The following is a 22,891-nucleotide window of genomic DNA, read 5'->3' as shown; positions in this document are numbered from 1 at the left end:
TAAGCAAACCCTCCCCAATCTGACCCGGTTAAACAAAGCTACGCCGGCTGCTGTGATGAGACCCAGTCAATCAGGACACAGGAACAGATTCCTGTCAGCACAGAGGAGGTAAATACATCAACATCACAATCCGTCACCACCACTTAGCTTCCAGCCAATCATCAAACAATGCAGAGACGCTGCCAACTGACTTTGTGCAGCGCAACGTGCAAACACGTTGGAGGACGGAAGGTTGTAGAGTAGAATACGGTATATTGACCACAGTGGCCTGTTTGTGTCTATTGTCGCTGCAGGGAAGTCGCACACTCTACAGAAATGGATCAAGCTATTAATGTCACAGTGCAGATGTATAGCAGCTATAAAAAGATGGATAAATGTTGTGGGGCCTCACAGGAAAACAGAAAGTTATGGAAATTTTAGACTGATGGTAAAAGTCTTGGTGCTGATTCGTCATTAACTGATGCAAAGAATTAAATATTCTACACGTGCCACCACATTGTATCTCAACAGAAAGTTATAAACTGTCAGTCGATGTTCTTCTTTTTGCCTGAAATACTTTATTTTCACTGTATCCCTGGCTCTGAGCTGACATGTACATTCCCTACTAGTACTGTTCTTATACTATTACTACTAACACTGCTAAAAATGCAACCAAAGAATATCTTGTTAATGACATAAATAGTTTCTCATCCTGAAAGTGAGACAAGTGATGACGAAGATGATAAAAGAGGGCTAATTGTTTAGAAGAGGTCCTCTACTGCCACCCCCTCCTAACCCCCTGCAATGATTTGGTTTCCTTTGCTGTAATAGTGGTCAATGAGGTGTGACTGTAGTGTATAGGAGGCCTAACTGTGAGCTATGATTCCCCCTGTCTGCAGAGAACAAGCTCCGTCCATCTGTACTCATCACAAGTGAAGAACTGGAACGAGACCACATCAGCACAACTGACAGAGACAATGAGACTTTATAACGCTAATAGGTTCACTAATGTCCTGTTCACAATGAAGTGCCAGACCATACAGAACTACCCTGTGGAGTGAATCCAAACTGTTAAAAAGCTTAGGCTGTAGGGAATATTCCACACAAAGTCTGCTGACTAAAAGCAACAATATAACTGCTCTTCTGGGTTCATTGTATAGTTTGTTGCCGGGCGGTTGGTTATTTGTATGAATAGGCAAAAATAGCGGCATGACTTCACATTAACAGCAGAACATTCAGTTCTGAATTTGGGATGGGAATCCAATTGTTGAAATGCTTGAAAAGGAACATAATTGTCTGGTTGAACCAACAGGTACATGTAAGAAGCAGAAATATCTGCTCAAATGGGACTCAAGTGATTCAAAGACACAAGACCTGTGTATTGTGAACTTTTCTGCATCATCCTGAAACAGCACAGGTATTTTCTCAACGACATATTTCTGTAAAATGTGAAATGAAGCTTTCATCATCCATATCAGAGAGCTGCTCCCACACCTAAAAGAATTTCATTAATCTGGGATTTGATTCATAGTTTCAGCTTTTAATGTTTTGCAATTTTTATGGCATCTCTGTCAAGAATAAAATCCATGAACACTTGAGTTCTAATATTCTTTATATATCAGAAAATTGTCAGATTTCAGAACAACCAAACAAAAAAAAAAGTATCACTGTTAGTCCAACTGTTGTTTATCCAATTCGAGCCAAATAAAGTTCCAGTAATTAAACTGGCTGTGAAGCTTTGCTGTCCAAGGACCTGTTAAACAGCGTTGTTCTGGGCTGGCACAATAAAGATCAGCCTCTGAATCTCTGTTAATTACCCACTATGTGACAGTTAAAGAAAAGACAGAATACAGCATTCAGCCACTTTGTTGATTAGACGTGATTTATTTGTGGTTTATAGACATTCACTTAGCAATGTTGTGATACGGTTTGGGCACATTTTTTTCCTTGGTGTGAGGTTGTTTGCCCTCTCTTCTTTGATATATTTATGAGGCTCAAAGGATCTTCCCTGCAACAGTAAACTCATTTTTGAATTCTTCATTATTGCATTGGCCCTGAGGGAACACTCGATTATCTATGTGAAGCTTCATTCTTTTGCCCAAGGCGAGACTGACATTGAATATTTCCACATAGCACGGTTACAGAAGAAAAACAATTGCTCCAAACCAAACTGTGATTACAGTGTGCAGCAAAATTGCCTGCAGCAATTTGCAGTCACTCTTGTCTTCCAATTTGTTTTTCAAAATCAAGCTCAGGTTTTCATTTACATGATGTGTTTATATGGAGATATCTGGCATGTAAACCGAGGTTCTTAAGGCCTCACAGTGGAGTGCATTAACATGTATATGTGCAGATATGGACATTCACAACACTGTTCTTCATGAACCTCTTCCATGTTGGGTCACACTGAGGGTTTCATTTTTTGTGCACCATGGCAGTTATGGAAGTAAGACAGAAAGACAACTGTGTGTCAAAACTTTAAATGAATGATAATCAGAATCTGAATCAGAAATACTTTACTGATCCCAGAGGGAAAAATGCTCATATTACAGTAGCTCCCATTCAAAGTCTTAAAAATGTAAGCAGTAGAACATATTTTTTAGATATAGATAAGTAGAAAATATGTCTTAAAAAACAAAAACATAAGTAGAAAATATAAGCTGATATACAAAAATGTACAGAAATGTACGGAAAATAATAATAAAAGTATACAGTGTACTAATAGTAACGGAGTGTTATTGTGTTGCTCCGTAACTGCTGGATGTATATATAAGCAACTCCATGCTAATAAGTTTACATCAAGTTCATATGAAAGCATTATTATGCCATTGTTGTGTTTGGAACCACGTAAAAATGTCCAGTATTTACTGTCTGTATCTATGTTTCTGCTGCAGAATAGGTAGTTTTGCATTAAACAGCTGCTTGTTGCAGCCAGAACCTAAAACTATAAGCGAGTGAATCAAAAATCATGTGATATCACGGGGGTAGCTAGCAATAATTGGTTCTGTTGGTGCCTCCTTAAAAATATAAACTATTAACAATAATTACTTTCAAAGCAGATACATATAGAACTGCTTTATACAACTTTTTAACTCATGAGACATTGAAATTCAGTGATGAATTTGACTAATTTCAGTTCAATTCAAATTTTATTTCAGACTCACAAGAGGGTCCATTGCAATAAATATATAAATAATATAGAATAAAATAGAACCCAACCAGTACTAGATTTTTTTTTTTTTTTTTTTGGGGGGGGGGGGGGGGGGGGGACAAAACAGAAACACAAGAAAATATTCTGATATGGGTATATAGATATATTTATTTTTTCCATCTACATGTTAGAGTTATATTGAAAAGGGAAACTGACGGGGTCATTGTTTAGTTACTCTTTAGCAATGCAGTGCATTGTGGTGCACTGTAAATAAGTGGTGCTTGACTCCGCACCACTTATTTACTGTCTGCTCAGCTGTGATGCGTACTCTGCTACATGTACTGCAGGTATCATTGATCATCATAAACAATAAAGCAGGAGCCACTTTACTGGACAAGCTGTGTTGACACCAATCCTAAACTAGCTTGAGCATATTTTCTCTGTGTGGTTGATGTATTAGGGAGGTTGTAAAAATAAGTAAGATGTACAAGATAAAACCACAACAGTTCATCTGAAAAATCAGCAGGTGATATGTAGTCTTTTGCTTGTGTGTTTTCTGAGCCTATGTAGTACTGAGAGCGGTTCTTTCCTGGGGCTTGACGCCTCTATGATGCTGTTCTCTGACTCACTCGAGTGACACATAAGATTGTGCATCAGATATCTCATGTAGTAACACCAGAGAACATAAACAGGTGACTGGCAAGATGCCATCTGGGAACCTGAGGCAGCAACCTCAGAGCATGATTATAAGCCACCGTGAGCCTTGGCACATTACTTTTCGTGTAGTAGCTCCAAAGATAAGCTGTGCAAGTAGAGGACATTTTAGAAGCAGAACATAGACTAAACTTTCAAAGCAGCATGTGGGCCTAGGCATATAATTTACAACAGTGCTAATATATATGTTTGTCATCATAAGTGAGAAAAAAAGATCAGTATCTTCTATTTGCTTCCATGAGAGGAATGCTACACAAGTTCAGGAGAAACAAATAACCTTTACTTTCTACTTCCAGTATGTTGGATGTTGATCAGTGGCAATAATAATACTACTAATCTGGACTAATTTAATATATTATATAGCTTTTCCTAGTGGTAGAAGTCATCTTATTCTTTCTGTGTCTCTGACCACAAATACACAGCATACCTTTTTAACACCGAAGCCTCCTCAACCTTCACACTAGTGATTATGTGAAATTGCTACTTTTTGCAAGCGGAACATGCCAGTCACTACACTATACGTGTTTTTGTTTTCCCCGTGCCCTCTCACCGAGCACACCGACACGTCTCTGTGAGGGAGTCATTGCTGACATATGAGCTTGCATCAAAAAGCAGCTATGTGCGTTCTGAAAAAATGCCTTCAAAGACTATATGTGCAGCATGATGCTGGAAGCCTTCCAAGCTAATTTCATCTGTAGTTGAGCCTGTGAAACCTGTCAGCACCTCAGAGAGACTAAACATGGCCACCTTTATGTTTGGTATTTTATCTCTATTTAAGTAAGCCAGGTATTTCCAGTGGGATGCTGCAAATATATATTTTTTAAAAGTAGCACTGTACACAGAACATGAAGAAAACTGTTGATTTATTAAGCATATACCATAAACTACTACCTTTATATTCCTATTTGGATAAACAGTGTTTTAAAGACATTCTAATTTGATAGCATGATTAGATTCATTAGAAATTCTACATTTGTAAATATTTTTCATTTTTTAATCTTTGAAACATTCTTTTTTTCATTTAAATTTGAGAATTGATCATGCATACCTTTAACCGAGACGCTTCACTTGAAATAAGGTACAAGAATTGGTTAGTTTGAACGAAAAGTACTAAAAATATATGAACCCCTCTCACCAAAACTACAGTTTTATTAAATCTGTGTACAGTTTAGGGGTACCGAAGTGACAAGTAACTGATTAGTTCTTTCCTGACATCTCTATGCTGTATTCCTCTCAAATTAGTGTGTTGACAGAAATGAGTAAACATCATGCAGTAAATCGTGATGAAAACTTTATACCTGTCCACATATTAAACTGACCAAGGAAAATGTATTTCTGTCATTACTAGGGCATTTGATTATCATAAAGAATAGAAGTATGGGGGCACAAACTCTGCAGCCACATTTTCTTTTCCACAGTGAGTTGTAGTGTCTATCTTGCTGCACACAGACATGCACACACTTATACACACTTGTGCTACACTACTGAGGTTGCCCACCTCCCTGGCTGCCTAATGGGCCATAGACTCTAATCTGGATGGCCACGGTGCTCAGGAGAATGAGCAGAGCAAATAGAGAGAGCAGCTCATCAGCCCGGAGAGCCGGTGTCGGTAACCCCAGCTGTTAAAGAGACATCCGCCCATCGTTCAGAGATGAAGGAAGAAAACAGGACGACTTCACAAGCTGTGGTAATTTCCAGGGACTGACAGCAGCTCCTCATAAACCTTTTTTTTTCAACCTCAATAATGTCCCTTCAAAAGAGAACCAACGTAGGCTTTGGTCTCTTCTCTGTCTCCTGGCTTTATTTATTGTTACGAGATTTTTTTTTACTATGGTTTATTTTCCTCTGTTGTGATATTTTTGCAGAATAGCATTGCCACATGTTTACATATCCAACATAAACAATAAGAAAAAATAACTATTCATATATGTATACACAAATGTTAGGCAATTTGATCACTTGTAAATGTATTTTACAGTTGTAATACAAGTGAAGTGGCAAAATGGATTTCATTATAATGTAAGAAATGAAGACACTTCCAATGTGCTGCTCTACTCCCCCAACTACATAAAAGGGATAGAACAGCACAACAAACCCATGAGTACATTGCATGTGGCATAATTGCATAATCTCCTATAATTCCTGCACATTTTCTTTCATTAAGTGAGTTTTGAAAGGTGTCTGGGAACAAATCCATGTCTGTTCTCCTTTGTTTCAAAGTGCGATGTTCTCTGGTAGAGACTGAATATACTTTGCTCACTCAGCAGAGTGTCAACAGCAAAGCACTTGTCCTATATTGTCCTATAGTGAAATGTTATTAGCCAATGAACACCATATTACACCCAGCTGGCCATGTTCAGAGCACAAACACAAACTGAATTCCAATTTGCAATGACAGCATTGATCATTTTTGCAATTGCAATAAACATCACTACATGTATCACCCACTGCACCTTTCTTTGGGATGAGTGTTCCCATTCATTTTCAGACAGGTTTGGTATTCACACTCAAAAGTGATGCAAGTTGGCATTCTGTGACTTGCCAGCTCCTGAAACATCCCCCCTATCTTCAACCCTTAAATTCCTGTTAGTAATTGACAAATGGATGGATTAATGGTGTATAAAATGACCCATCCATCACTGGGCCTAAATGGGGTGAGGGTGTCAGACTTGCCTTGTTAGAGTCTGCTTTATATGACCTCTGGTTAGCGCAGTGTAACAGCGGCTGCCTTAATTTTACCTGTTCTAAAACAACTATTCAGCTATTTTTTTAAAAAAACAAAAAAACACTTTTCTCTTTGTTATGTTCTGATGAGTTTACTTAATGTGAATTTGAAAATACTCATCCTCCATATAGGCAGCACAGGAAGGAATAAAAATTCATGCACAAAAAAATGAAAATAAATAAATAAACTGACTCCTACCTTACAAGTTTATCTAAAGTTATTTACAAACTGTGTCTATCTTGTCTGAATTTTTCTTCCTGACATGCAACCAAAAGCTCAAAAGTAAAAATGCAATTATAAAAATGAAATACTTTTAGGCTGCTGACACACTTGAATGATGGAAATTTAGCCCTTTAATAGTGCTTTGCATTAGTGCGGGTAGGCAGAGTCAGCTAGTCACAAGGCCCTTTTCTGTCCAATCATTTACTAAGGTCCAGCCCACCTACTTAGACAGCTTTTTAAGGGAGGCAGTGTTCATTCATTCGGCCTGCTCCACAATCATCACATCACAGCTCTACAGATCATCGTTGCTGTTCAGAGATCTCTCATACAGGTTATCAAACCTGTGTGTAGACATTTGTTCTTACCTTCTGACTGTGAGTGTGTCCGAGTGGGCTGCTCCATCTTCAAAGTAGTATTGTATGGTTGATACCAAAGCGGGCCAGCCCAGCAGAGGCCGATGACGACCAGGAGTGCCTTTTCACAGAGAAAACCCTTTCTCTTTCCTCTGGCTGATTTTAAAATACAATAAGAGGTTCTCATCAGTCATATTCAACCTCCTGGCAGCGTGAGTCTGTAATAACTTTTGACTCAATTTGACTACTTCAGCTTAATACCTTCAAAATGTGTCTCAGAAAACACTGGTTGCTCCAGCTCTTCCCATCCTGTCGGTTCCCGAAGGCCTCGCTCCGAACCTCCCCTCATCCTGTTTCCTCTTGGCATCCATCAGCCTCCATTGGACACCATGGACTCTCAATTCAAGCCCTGAAGTTTCCTCAACTCCCGTTACCTGCCATACAGCTTCCGGGTTGAAGTCTATAACTCCGCCCACCAGAGTGATGTCATAGCAGAGCCACCGTGACTCCTGCAGCTCCAACGCCCCCTGCTGGTGTGGACATCACTGGGAAACTGAACCATCTGAACTGTGAGCTGCAAGGTAAAGGTAAGACATGATAAGCTCTGCAATGCCAGGCTTCCACTAACACACATTTACAGACAAAGAAAGAGGTAACACATGTTGTCATTCAAAACACCGTGCCATTACACAAATATGTGAAAAATAATTTGTTGAAAACATGTAATGATTTGTTGTTATGATCTGTTAAAAATGTTCTAGTGCTGCTGAAAAATGCTGGTGATTAGTACTAATGTGATAGGATTTATTTCAAAATGTGAAAGAGTTGATTATTTTTTCTTATATAACTGATAATTTGTACAAACATGGGACAGTTCATGAATTGTTCAAAAATGTTACAAAGGTAGTGGTTTGCACAAATGAAGCATGATTTGATGACTGTTAATGATTTCCTAAAAATGTTAGAAGTGACAATTTCCACAGAAATGTAACTGGTGTGATTTTGAACAAAATGCTGCAAATATGCTGATTCATACAAAACTGCCAAGAAAGATATTTACGAAAGTTTCAGAGATGGGATACCTCTGACTTTTAAATATTGGAACAGATTTCCATATATGTATGTGTGTGTGTTTCCTACCGTCATTGTTGTGGAAGTCGTTAATTATTGTAAGGAATAATTAACATAAATGTGATCAGTTTTTTTTTTACATATTATTTTCATTATTATTATTGTTTAAAGGTGATGGTGCAAGTTTGCTATTGAGGAAGTTTGTATCAAACATGATGCCCTTCATACTACTCAGTACCCTTGAAGTTGCTCTCAGGTTCAAAAAGGTTGGTGACCCCTGTTCTAGAGCATCACTTAAGCAGAGTCACTGCCAAACACAAAATGCACATCAGTCTGAACTAAATGGTTAAATCTGACAAAGTATCCTGTCTGAAATGGACTAGCTAATGAATTATATGCTTTGTGGAATCCATTATGGATTTCCAGTGAATGTTGGTATAAAGCATTGGTATTGACAGCACGCACAGGAGTTACCTTCACATGGGTGTTTTATTTGTTGTCTAAACAAGACAATTAACAAAGTTCACAGAGCTGTTTCTTTAAAAAAAAAAAAAAAAAAAAACTAATTACAACAAAGCCTTGAACTAGCTTTCACCCTTCCCAGGAGCTTTCTCTTTTGTTTTGCTTCCCACCAGAAAACAGAAATAGTTCACTGTTAAGACAATGCATACTGCGTTTCAAACAAACAGAAGTTATCTTGTTGTTGCCATAACACAGACATGTTAACAGTGCATGTGTTTAGGCTGTCACAGGGGAGCAGAGACTCAGGCACAGACCAGACACAGATGAGTGGGTACAATAGAAGTGGTTTATTCCAAAAATAAAGTACGATAAAGAAAATAGAGAATACAGGAGAGAGCTGACCTCACTAGGGAGGAAGTGCAGGACGGCGATGGCACGGCAGGATTTAAGGGAAACCACAGAAGCAGAGAGTGATAGAGAAGTTCAACAGTCCAGCATCAAGTTGTGGTCTGAGCTCAGCTTATATTGTGAGAGGTGAGGAATTGCAGGTGAGCCGCTCCCTGCCGCAGGTGTCCATGATCAAGTGATTATCCAACGAGCAATGACCTGCACACATTCCACACACACACACACACACCTTGCTTACACATATGAGAAAAAGAAGAGGGAAAGGCTGCCACTAAGCAGAGGAAGTGGAGGGCATGACATAAAGTACTTAGAGATTATATCCTGTTACACTCACTCCCAATCCAATCTAGATTCTTCTCAGTATGAAGCTCTCACTTCACATTTGGCAGTTTGAACATATAACAGGTCATTTGAATGATGTTAAATGTATGACTGATTAGTTTAAATTGCATGGAAAGAAAGAAACCTTGGTTTGTAACCTATTTAAAATCGATCACCCTGTTTAAGATATCCTGCCTTTCCTGATTTAGAAATTATACATCATAAATGATTCAGTTCTTTGGTCGAAATAATACAGTTTTTTCTGTGCTGTGCTCTAAAATTTAATGAAAAAATAGAGGTGATCCACTATCATTTTGTCTCCATGTGCAAAAGCACCCGAATGAAGCCCAAAGTACAAATACTGCTACATCAGCAAAGTTGCACAGTGATTTGATGGATTCTGAGAGAATGCGTCCGTACTTTTTTAAGATGCCTGCCCATCTCCCCGACTCTTTTTCTTTTTGAATTCCGATATCCTGAGGGATTAGAGGGACCCATCCAACTCAATTAAATCAATGGCGTGAGGGAGATAAACAATGACAAGGCAGAATCTGCTGTCAGTGATGGACAGGTGCGAGCTTATGTTGTGATGTGTGTGGCCAAGTATGTTCCAAGCCCCAGTTCCAGTATACATGTGTGTGTCTTTTATGTGTGTAAAGTCAAAGGTCTCACTAATACTGAAGTGCGGCAGCCTGATAAACAATATAATAAAAACGCTTCTGTGCTGCTGGTTGCCTCAGCCTCCATCACTGGACAGCAGACACCACAACTGTAATACGAAGATATATGGTGTCGCACATACTGTAGGTGCAGTGGGCTCATAGTAGTAAATTAATTTGTTAGCTACAATTAGAACAATGCACCAAAGTATCGATTCGTGGAAAGCAGTTCACCGTTATCACTGTAATAAACTTTGCTAGTAGTTATGCATGTGTGGCAAGGTTTAATAAATGATGTGTTCTTGTGCTCTTATAAAAACACGCTGTAAGAATACATTGAGTAGTGCAATGGCTATTATTATTTATATGTAGCTATGGGACTTAACTAATTTGTTTGAAGGGTGCTAAGGGATAACATTTATCTTACAGTACAGAAAGTGAAAGCATCAAAATGATGTATGCTTTTTAAAGGACTGTCTCGTTAAGTTGATGTATCATGTGCGTGAAAAACAAAGTACTTGTAAGTAACTTCACAGAAGAAGGAAGACCAGCATCAGAGCATCTAAAGTCTTTAAAGCTACTTACAGTACAATACAATACACTCCTCACCAGGCGACCACAAATTGCAAACAGTGGCAGAATATCTGAATGACCTTTGAGTCTGGAGTGAACATGATGAGAGAATGTCGCTCCATATCCTATTAAAGTTTTAGGAAGATTTGCCCTCAAAAGAAAGTATGAAAAGCTGATATAATTTTTTCACTTCGGTTTAACTGAAAACATAAGAGAAAAAAAATGCAGTAGTGAGAAGACTCACACTTTTGATGAACAGGAAAGTAAACAGAGGTAGTGTTCTCAAAATTAAGGAAAAAAGTAACAACCCCACACTGGGAGGCTCTTTTTTAGAAAAAAAAAATGGAGCATTTACACTTCAAACATTTTGAGTCGGCTCTTAAAAAACATTTTCAACAAGGGATCTTAACAAAGACAGCTCATAATTAAAAATAAGTTGCATAGAGAAAGCATATACCATACATTTGCAACAAATAATACAGAGTGAAGAGTGCAATTGATGACTGCAACATGTACATTCTACACAATACAATATGCACACACAGACATGATATGGATTCAAGTTTTTGAGGAACAGTTCTGTAACCAGTAAACATTAATGAATGCTAATGTAGCTATGTAATGGGTTAATGGACAAAAACTAAAATTTGGAAGCAGATATTACTGTATTATTGACAGAATAACATTTATAGATTCAAACAGTTTGGGTCTTTAGTGTTCAGTTGTCTATATATATAATTGTGTGTTCATGCACTGGTATAATGAAGAAAAATTCGGGACTGATATCATTAGATTAGATGAACTGACACACAACCTTCAATGAAACTGTGCTGATCAACCCTCTGAAAAGTGACACTTTTTTAGATTTTTTTTTCATTTCAGTTCAGTTCAGTTGAAGTGGCAATTCACAAAACTGATCATATCAAAGTGCTTCACATAGCAAGGCAAAGATCTTAGAAAAAAAAAACTACTTCCCTTAAACAGGAAGTAACCTCTGGCAGAACCAGGCTCACAGACAGTGGCTGTCTGCTTCGACTGGGTGGGGTGAGGCTAAAGGTATTGTCGGTGAGGCCAGCAAAAACAGATTAGAAATGTGTGACTTCACAGCCAGAGATACCTGCAGAGACGACAAAACACAAACTAGAGGAGGAGAGACGACACATAGTTAGTGGCATATAAATGTATGGAGAGTGAAAGAAAGGAGAGGAGAGTGGAGGTGCTCAGTGCATTATGGGAAGTCCCCCAGCAGTCTAGGCCGATAACAGCATAAGTAAGGTGGGTTGAGGGTTACCTGAGTCAGCCATAACTACAAGGAAAATTGTACTTTGGGAAACTTTTAGAAAACTCCCAGAACCACAAATAAACCTGCAATCTGAGAGAGTGCGCTGCTGGGATAATAAGGTCTTGAAGATGAGTTGGAGCTTGGTCATTAAGAGCTGTGTATTTAAGAAGCAGGATTTAAAATTTTACTCTGGATTTTACAGGGAGTCAATAAAGAGAAGCTGATATGGGAGAAATATGACCTCTATTGTAAGTATCTGTTGGAACTCTGGCTCCAGCATTTTGGATCAATTGAAGGTTTTTAGAGAGTTTTTGTAACATCCTGACAGAAAGAAACAACAACAGTCGGGCCTAGAAAAAACAATGGACTAGTTTTTATCATCACTCTGAGACAAGATGTTACTGATTTTGACAATACTGTGTAAGTGAAAGAAGGCTGTATCAGATATTTGTTTTGTGTGTGAGTTAAAGGACATATACTGGTCAGAAATAACTCCAACGTTCCTCACAATAGCGCTGGAGGCCAAGGCAATGTCATGTAGTGTAACTATATGGTTAGATCATATCAAGCATCAAATATAGTAACTTTATTTTGCCTGAATTTAGAAGGCACAAGGCCCACTCTTACATTATTCTTTAAGCTTAGAGAAGCGCAGTTTTATCTGACCAATGCAGGGTTTTAATACCTGTTCTGTTTTTTGCTCATTGTATGTATGTCTGTAGTTTAAACCAACTGACAATCTAAAAAGATCAAAATAAACATTCAAAACATTGCAATTATTTAACCTTTACATACCGTTCATATTCTATATATTTACAGTGCGATCCAGAATTCCCACAGAACAAGAGTCACTACACGTATCGTTAGAATGTATAAAAATGAATCCTTACTTAATCTTCAGAGAGCAGGATGAGTAGATTTTATATTATTCAATTTTGCTAAACTCATTTCTGGAGAGAAATATCTACTCTCACACAATATCCTGTCCTGTGTTACCTATTGTACTAAAACATAACAGCCATAATGATTTAACTATATTTTACTGAAAATGATATCAGCATGGGAAGTAGCCAGTCTTTGTGGCCCTGGTGTCATTTGAAAGAAATTTTCTCCTGCCATCAGCTGGTCCTTCCTGATGTGGAAGTGAGGACCAGCTGATTGTGTTGTTCTCCAACATAAATGTCTCTCTTGCTACCTGCTCCTGTCCATCACAGTCATCTTCATCAGTGGGGGCTGCAATCATAGTTTTCCTCCATGTTGTCTTCCTGCTCTGATACATCCTCCTCTAAATCACTTTCTGCTTCCTCATCCTGGAAGATCACATCAGTGGCCTTTGGCACAGTAAGTCCTGATGCCACAACCTCAAGTCACTAAAATGGCAGTTCAGGTATCTTTCAATCCCTCTTTTGATCACTGTTTTGATCTCACTTAGCTTGGAATCAGCCTATTCGTATATGTTTTATTTTTTGTTCTGTTTTGGGAGCTTCTGCTTGCAGGTGCAGATCTCACAACCATGTCAAGTTACACTCTGTTTGGATGAGATCTGTTCTTTATGTGCAACATATATGATCAATGCAAAGCAGTTTTACCCTTTAACTGTTTGGAGATTCCCCTGTGCCTCTTTAAGTATGAACAGGTGCCTGTCTATGCAGGAAACTGGACACGTGGTGGGCATGCAGCCCGTTCTGTCATGATCCCCATTGAACTCTGTCACTGCTGTCCCACGCACACAAAAAATGAATAAATAATTTTAAAAAATACACACAGACATGACACAATGGAGGATGTAGATTCCATTTCAATATATTTGGGTTGGATTCGCCTTACAGCTAGAAGATCCCTGGTTTGCATCCCGGTGTGGATTTTGCATGTTCTCCCCGTGCATGAGTGGGCTTTCTCCAGGTTCTCAACCTTCCTCCCTCAGTCCAAAAACATGCTGAGGTTAATTGATGTTTCTAAATTGTCTGTAGGTGTGAATGTGAGTGTGCTTGGTTGTTTCTATGTGTAGCCCTGTGATGGCGACCTGTCCAGGGTGTCCTCTGCCTTCACCCTAAATCAACTGGTATAGACTCCAGCCCCCCCTGCGACCCTACAGAGGATTAAGTGGTGTACAGATAATGGGTGGATGGATAGATGTATATAAATATCAATTTTGTAGCATCTGCACAAACATGTAAAATTTGAAAATGTTTTCATTTTTTGTATTAGGTCTCACTTTAGGAAAAGTCGTCAACTTATACTTAAACAGTTACATTAAGGGTGAATTTACTTCTGGCAAATGTCAAAATGGGTCAAATGTGACCCTAACAACCTGTAAGGGTTAAGTTCACAGGCCTCACTGAGTCCCCCCTATGGTTGGTCTACATGATGCAGGCAACTCTACAAACCAGCAAGTGTGTCTGTTCAGTAGAAATATAATACTATTTTGACAAAGCTGGCTGAACGTTAAGATCTGAGGATCAAACATTGCATATTTAATCTACCTTCAGTTTTAGTCATTACCACTTCTTTGTCCATTTCACAGTTTCTATTTCCCAGTCTTACTCCTCCAGACTGAACAAGAGTGAATAATTAGCTTGAGCTATTTTCTTCATGTTAGCAGTAGCAGCTGACATGGTAATTGCAGCCTTTCAGAGAGGGGGAAAGTGTACAGAGAAGAGTGTAGCTACTCAGAAAGCTACTGCCTTATTTAAGACCTCTTCACTTGCCTCAAGTAGGGCTCTCTGTCAGCAGCTGTCACACCATAATCATGCTCACACAGCTGCGCACATACAGTCACACATGGAGACACACACACGAAAGCACGTGCAATGACATAATAGTTCCAATCAAAGTTTTTCTCTAATTTCAAAGCTAATTTGGTTGTTTTTGTTTGAAGATAATGCCACCAGATAATGCAACATCAGTTGCATTTACTATGCTGTCTATTTCATCCCACTTCTAACCTTGTACAGAACTCTTAAGGTTTGGAATAGATTACAGATAGCGCAGTGCCAGGGACAGTTGCTGAGCCCAAGGCATATTCCTATAATTAGTGCCATAATAGATAACCACAGTCTGTACGCTTCATTTTTCCACACCCTACGGTTGTGGTGATGAAGCTGTTACCACTTCAATTAGACCAGTGATAACACACAGCAGTCTTTTCAAACCGCCATCCTACATTTAGGGCAACTGTTTATGCTTTATGAGGGAAGCTGTAAAACGTGGCTTTTCCCTTGAATTTCCTGAGGATCAATACATTCTAAATGTTGGTATTTTTGCACCGCTCCGTGTACAGAGTTTTTTTACTGGTTGACTTAATTGCCACTTAGCAATCAATTTGCAGATAAAATGGCAATCAGTAAACTCTAGGATATGCAAAATCCAGATAGAGATGGGATACTGTCAAAGTCAGTCTGCCCTTTGTGCAGCTCTCTGCCTTGGACTGACACTTTTTGTCAAACATTCAGACACAGTTGCTCAGTCTGATTCCTGCAGTCATCAGAAAGAGCAGTGCTGTCAAGTGATGGGTTTGATTTGTTCCAGAGCAGCAGGCTGCCTCCAGCACTTCACAGTCTGAGATAAAATGGTTAAGTATGGTTCCGTAAAAATAGCAAATATGCAAACTTGACCTTTTCTCCTGACAAAATTGATTAATTGGAGGTCTGCATGGATGGGTTTGATGATAGCACCCAAAAAGAATCATAGATTTGTGATGGCCAGCATTTGCCTTTAAAAGAACTGTCAGACACCCACATTTAAATATGCATAGTGTATGTCCAATATGTAAGAGGTTTATGAGATGGACTTAAAATGTGCTGCAGAAAACATGTCAGAAATGAATAGGTAGAGATTTTACAAAGTCAGACAGCAATCAACATGAGAGAAATTAACAACAAATCAGTCTTTGGAATATATTTATCATGACAGAAAGATTAAATGAATAAACACATTTTCTTTTCTTTGATGCAGAGTTGGGTTGCTTTTAAGGCCTCCTCCAGTGAAATTCAGTTTTTTAAAATTTTATTCATTAATTTTTTTGGCCCTTGTTAAAATGTTTTTGCGACAAGAAATATCATGAGCAAAATAAGCAGCCAACGTCATGGTGTTGCATTTTCACCTGTAAACTGCAGTGTACTGATGACAGCCTCAAGTACACTTCTAAAGGCAAACTTCTGAATATAAAGCCTTGAGTTTATACATTTTTAATCAATTTCCAGATACGGACTTTTGATTCTAATTTTAATTTCAAATTGTATCTCTAACTTAATCTTTCCAGCCCAATGTATCATCATTTCATCCCTGGTAAAGCTTTTCTGGAAATGCAGCACAATAGAATGAAGAAATCTCCACTAGCACACAGAATAAAAGAGCACGTTCAAAATCAGAGCTTTCTCATTTGTTGACCCAGAGAAGCCCCCTTCTGCTGAACTGGATCTGCCAGTTCAGTTGGTGCTGCTGTCAGGGAATGAAATAGAACTTCATGAACATTTTTATTTTCATTAATTCATGAAGAACGTGCAAGAGTGCATGCCAATTAAAAAAACTCAACTCTGTAAGCTGCAGGCCTCAAAACATCTCAGAATTAGTCTCATCTGTCTGCAAAATGTGGAATTCGATGCATTTTGAGTGTATAAAATGTATATGAAAATAAAAGCATACTATGGAAATAAATAGATTTTTATTCATTATATATTTATATATTTTTATAAATGTAACAATATGGGCCAATTTAATGTTCATCTGTGGCATTTTGTGGCATTTCCTGATCAAATACATGCCCACTTTGAAAAGATAGCATCATATTTGTATTTATGCAGCTGGATTATTTAATGTTAACTTGGTATTAAGATGGTTGATGAGGACCTGATGCAAGAAATTAAAGCTAAGATATCACATAACAAATAAAAACAAATAATTCTGAATAAATCATAGTCACTGCAGTTGTCTTCTAACATAATAAGCCACTGTAACAGCATGAGAGAAACGAAAAGTACAAATTACGGCATCTAAGACAGCAATTAAGACTTCAGCTCAGCACTTCAGATGGATGTGAGCTATTTTGTCAAGCATTATCTAAAAAGAAAGAGAAATATAGGGCATATGTTGCCATCCTGAAATTGGATATGTTTTTCTCTTAAAGAGAAACAGAAGAATAAATTCAGTGACTGTAAATGTCTCTTAAAACTGCTTAGCAATTGCAGTGCATGACAGTCCAACAGGGAAAAAAAAAAAGCACAATTTGAAGTGGTCCCGCAGCTCTTCAGCCTTAAAAATGATTATTATTTTGAACAAGTTTGATCTTACTGGCAGAAATGACCTTAATTAAACGACAGAATTTTAATCTGCTAGGGAGAAGGGGGGAAAAAATAAGAAATGTTGTTCCTCCAATGTTAACTTAATTTGTAAATTCATTATTCATATTACAAAATAAAAATAAAATTGTGAAGACAGCGCCAATAATACGGTCAGATTAGAGAAGAAGCTGCAATCATCAGGTGTTAAAAGGTTCTATTAGGTGTGTATGAAAGGAAAATCAAACTCTATCCTGCATTAATATGTGCTGTTATTAGAAAGCGGTGCAGGCTGCTGTCCCAATAGCATAGAGTTAAGGAAAGCAATTAGCCTGGCTAGAAAAGGAGGAAGTGTTTCCATCTGAATTCAACCCAGAATGACATCCAGTGTGTGTCTCTGTGTGTGTGTACTTGTGCGTCAAGAGATGATATTTTGCCTGATCCTCTCTGTGGAACTCAACTTATGAGGTTGTTTGAGGTTTTGGAATTTAGTTTTAGGATTAAGGTTTGTGTTAGGGAATGCATTATGCTTCAAAAAAAGTCCTCTCAAAGATACAAGTGTGAGAAATCATACACATGCCATTCTGTGCACGTTGGTGGGCTCTGACCAATCATACCGTCTCAAGCTGGGTCACTCATAAACAAGTCTGTGTTTGGGAAGCCGGGATTCAGTCTGTTAAAGCCAGGAGCCAATAATCGCTCACTCTGTGTGTGTGCATGTTCTGGTCTGTGTGTGTGTGTGTCTGTGTGTGTGTGCGTGTGCGTGTGCGTGTGTGTGTGAGAATCAAAAGGCCAAATCGACAATGTTGGATTCAGCTGACAATCATCTGGTGCAGTGGACCAAAGGCAGGTGTTGAGAATGACCTTGAATGTCCTAGTGGGGAGCAGTGAGTGAAAATATCACCACAACTCTTCATCACTGAGCAGTACGGTGATAACTTCCTGAGATGCGGTTCGCCCAGGGAGATTCTGTCCATATTTTTGAAATGAAAAAAGTGGCACGCAATACACTGCAATCATGTAGTTTACAAAAATGCAATCACTCATGTTATGTGTCAGAATAATAATAAAAAATAGCTCAAATAAATATACACAGGGGCAGTTAAGTGAGAAATTACTGATCTGTGTTTTCGCCAGCTAGCATCAGCCGTATACCATGTGTTTACCTGAACTCTAATCAAAAACTGTGGTAGTTAAAGGATTAGATACATCTGGAGGTTCTCTACCAAGAACTTCCATTAGTGCTACAGCAGCTGAGGCACAGCAGCTCAGTGAAGGACTCTTACTGAGAGCATCCTCAGTATTGCAAGTAGCTAGTAAACTAGTTTTCTCTTTTTCATACACTTTGAGCACCAGAAAAAAGCAATGATGACAATTTATACAGCAAAAATAATGTAGTCTGTAATGCCAAGGAAATGTATTTAAACCATAACAAAATCAATTGCTTCCTATTGTGTACTTTTTAGGTGTATATCAGCTGCATGTAAAGTATAATTTCTATATGTGATTTAAAATGCTTTTTTAAAAAAATAGGACATTTTTCCAACTAAAAAAGGAACGTAATCATTCAGTTGATCTGAAAAAATATGTAAAATTGTCAAATAACAGTAAAATGGGTTTAATTCAATGATTACATGCATTAGCTGCCAACAGTATTAGCTGGTGACTAATTTACTGTCCATCTATTAACTGATGAATCTACTTATAATTTTAGCACTAATGTCGTCATGATGCATTTAGTCCTATTTAACAGCATATATCATAATATAATCTTGAAATGTGAGAGCAGCTATAAATGTCATAATATAATTTGCAATAAAAACACTCTTTTTTGCATATTGTTTAATACAGTGGTTTGATATGCATTGTTGTCTGTCTATTCCAAACCTCAAACAAGGATGTCATTCTCAAACGATGCAGTATTTTTGGCTTAAAGGTAATATGATAGTCAAAATTGCATTTAATAGTCATTGAATAAATAGCAAATCCTTTTATAAAAAAGCATGTTTAATTCTAAGTGTTTTTACACAACAACATTGCATTTTTTACTTTGAGTGTTGCTATGCCATTTAGCCACATAATGATCACAAAGCACCAACACAATCTTGTTAACTTCCCTTAACATAGGCTGTGTTTGTGTGTGGTAGCATGACTGATTTTACCATTTGGAATCCCCTAATGATCATTTTACGCTCATAATACCATAACTGTTAGTGGAGGCGCTGTTATCGTTGAATGCTTTATAATGCATTACTCTCTTTTCTCTCTCTCTCTCGCTTTCTGTTTCATTCACACTCCTTTATGTATTTATGTACTCACCACTTTCAAACTGACCGTTTCAACAAACACTTAGTTCTTGATATTCTGCTCAGCTTAGCTGTAATTACTGTTGTCATAAATAGTTCAGAGCACATTTAGAGGAAGTTACAGATAATTGCAATCTGTGTCCACATGTTGCACAGGCCGGTTAGGTATGAATGAGTCAATGTGTGCATGAGAAACAGAATACTAGCTTACCTGCCTTGACATAAATGTGCCTTATATCGACAGTTTAAAATTAATCTCTCAGTGTTGTGCATCTCTGAAACGATGGCTATGATGCGGTTTGCTTTTCTTAACTTATTTACTGTGAACTATAATGAAATGCGTAGACCGACCATAAGCTGAAAAATATACAGTCTCTCACACAACTGTGCATAATTATCTAATATAGTTTTAATAGTGATAATTTGATTTACAAAAACCCATTTGTTAAAAGTATTGTAAGTGTTCTTCAAAGCTTTCTCAGACTATGACAAAACACCAAAGAATTTTAATAAAAGGCAGAATAGATCTGATATCTCCCAACCAATTTCTGGTCACTCACCCAGCAGCACTGATATCAAATTCCAAAGGTGACAGAGCAAAAGAGGTTTGATATTCGGTGCTGTATGGAGATAAGACAACAAGTATGATCTACCGTGACTTGCCGATATTGTATAATACCAACACACGTCGACTTGATGTATATCTTGTGTATTTCAGAAAGGATGCTTTTTTTTTTCCAGCAAAATTTGTTCTCCCCGTTAGTCAGACGGAGAGAGTTAAAGACGGAGTCAGGGAAGAGGACAGCCTGCTCCTCCTCTCTGGCTTCCGTGACTATCACAAAGATTCAGTGCTGACTCTAATTCAACAGGACTGTCATAGCTCATGAAAAAATCATGTCGTATAATCAAATCGGAGTAAAAACCCTGCGCTGGGCCTCACGGGAGTCTCCGTGCGCCCTGAATATTTCATGTAATGGAGGCTCTCACCACCATGGAAACTCTCAACAGTTCAGGATTGCGTGCAAATATTGACTGTAGTGTGCAGGGACGAGGGCTGGGAGAGGCCGACCAGGCAACCGAGCCTGAGTGAGTTTTATAAATAATGGTAATCACATGTGACACCACTCGCAGCAGGGGGGCTCGTGGCCACTTATATCCTCATGCTGGGTTGATGTTACTGAGTGCAGTGGAGTTAAAGCGGAGGAAGACACAACTGAGGGCGAAAGTGGCGGGAGATGAGAGGGAGGGGGAAAAAGAAAAAAGTGCCTTGATGCATATGAATTGACAAATGTCTGTTTTGGCTGCTGAGAATGGAGCTCAATTGTAGGTCTGAAGAAACATCAAAACACAATTCAGGGCTGACATCCAGTGGGCAGAGAGGAGGGAGGGGGAGCTGACAGCGTACCCAGGCTGCGAACGCTGCACTGCGGCTAAGCTGCTGGCGATGCGGGGCCTCCTCTCACTGGGCGTCAGGACAGAAATGAACACTAGACAGATGTGAAATGAAACAAAATGGGTGTAAGTTTGTTGTTTTTTTAAATAGATTTTTAAAAAATGAAATTCATAAGTTAAGCCTCAAGTAATGAGTGACTATTACAAGATAAATCTCATTTTTTTTTGCCATATTTTTACATAGTTGAGTAAATCAGTTCTGTTCTTGGCTAAAATAGTTTTTATTTCCTAATACTTGCTGTCTAATTGACTGAAATGTTGCTACTTTTCTATCCACTGAACACTGTTTTCTATTATAAAGACGCCCTGAACTTGTATGTGGTATTAACTTGGAGTAGCACAAGAGTCCTAAGGCTAAAATGCTGAAAAAAGGGGGCATTTTAAAACTTTTATTTCTACTTCTTTTCAGGTGACATGTTGGCCTGCAGCTTATGAGCTCTAATAAATATCTAATGCCCCATAAGTAAAAAGGAAACGTGACATGAAAAAGTACAGCTCAAACACGCTACTTTATGACACATGGGCTGAGTGTGCAGCCATTTTAAATCATGTGAAATTTATTATCAGACCACCAGAAACCACGTGACTTTTTTACCTGCTGGGTAGCTAGCTTGGTGCAGATAAGTGCACATACTCAAATACATGGAATGACCACACAAACAGACAACTGCATGCACTCACACGTCCTTTAGAAGATAATCACTCTACTATGGATGCTACAAACATTGTCCAATGAAGTGCAGTGCACACAGACAGTGTGAAAAGCAAACTGTATATGTGCTGGTAATGGTTGGGAGTGGTGCCGTTTGCATGTATTATCTGCACCTCTCAGACTTGGTAATTGAGGCTCAGTGCTGTTATGAGTCTGGGTGAGAGGCAAATAAATGCATCTCCTCACTGCTAATGCCGAAATCCGATCCTGTCTGCACATATTTACTGTGGGCTGCGTGCTGTCTGTGCCCGTAAGCCTGTGCATTACGCCTGATTCATCAGGCTGTTTATCTCGCCGAGTGAGCAAGAAAAAAAAGACCTGCAGTAAATTCCCATTATTAGATGAAGTGTGAGGAGACCACGGGTGGAAAGGAGACAGACAGCATGGCTTTGATACAGCAGCAGCCCTTCAGACTGTGGGGCTTGTCAGCTGGGGCAGATCATTAGTGGTATCACTCCGAGATGATGGTTTACGGTTTGGTGAGAGTTGATTTACTCTGATCAATGAGGGATCTGACTCTGGCGAGCAGAAACAGTAAATTTTAACAACGGTGATGTTATTAGCCTCATGGTTCCTGGGCTGTGAGGCCAACAAAGAGTTTACGACAAGCTGCTTCACATTAGACCTTGGCACAGATGGCCCAGGTTTTAAAACTGCAATCCTGGGGATGTCAAAACACCACTACACAAGCCTGTAGTGGATATTTCACCTTTTTAATGCTGACAGACAGACTACACATACACATTCTCAATTGTTTTTAGCCATCTTAGTGAAGTTGTGGCTTGTCGGATGCTGTATGCAGATTGTAATAATCATGTTAGACCTCAAATTCTTTGTGTTTTTTGGAATGATGCTATTGTGGATTAGTAGTTGCTGTCATTTTGCTGCATGCGAAAAACTATAGAACTGTTGTCTTGGACCCGCCAAGACAATGAGACAATTTTGAGCATAAAGCCGAGAAAATGTTTATCAAATTCTGTGGATGCAATTTTTAACTCAATCATCCTTTCATCTCAGTCTGGTATGGCTCTATTTTTTATTGCTCCAAATTCCGGCATGTTTACCTTAAAGTGAAACTGGCGGAGGGAGAGACAAAGCAATAGTCTGCTTCAACCCTACTTGCTTAAAGCCAGAGTTAAAACTGTTTGCAGTCTCAGCAAAAAAACACAATTTCATCTTACCACCATAACACCTGCAGTCTCAGTTACAAAAAAAAAGTGATAAA

General features: G+C 38.5%; 1 protein-coding gene across 1 annotated transcript in view; it reads right to left on the bottom strand.

Annotated features, from left to right (window-relative positions):
* LOC111575382 (ephrin type-A receptor 6-like) overlaps positions 1 to 7,553 on the bottom strand; it is a 179,471-nt gene extending 171,918 nt beyond the window's left edge. The window contains exons 1-2 of the mRNA XM_035952894.2: positions 7,406 to 7,553; positions 7,157 to 7,300 (exon numbers count right to left, since the gene is read on the bottom strand). Of these exons, the coding sequence (XP_035808787.1) occupies positions 7,157 to 7,300; positions 7,406 to 7,511 (250 nt within the window). The 5' untranslated portion in view covers positions 7,512 to 7,553. The remainder of the gene's footprint in view (positions 1 to 7,156; positions 7,301 to 7,405) is intronic.
* Between the last annotated feature and the right edge of the window lie 15,338 nt (positions 7,554 to 22,891).

The sequence above is a fragment of the Amphiprion ocellaris genome, chromosome 11 (assembly GCF_022539595.1).
Source record: "Amphiprion ocellaris isolate individual 3 ecotype Okinawa chromosome 11, ASM2253959v1, whole genome shotgun sequence".
NCBI classification, from domain to species: Eukaryota; Metazoa; Chordata; class Actinopteri; family Pomacentridae; genus Amphiprion; species Amphiprion ocellaris.
The sequence above is the reverse complement of the archived record's forward strand: the minus strand, read 5'-3'. Positions and strand labels throughout refer to the sequence as shown.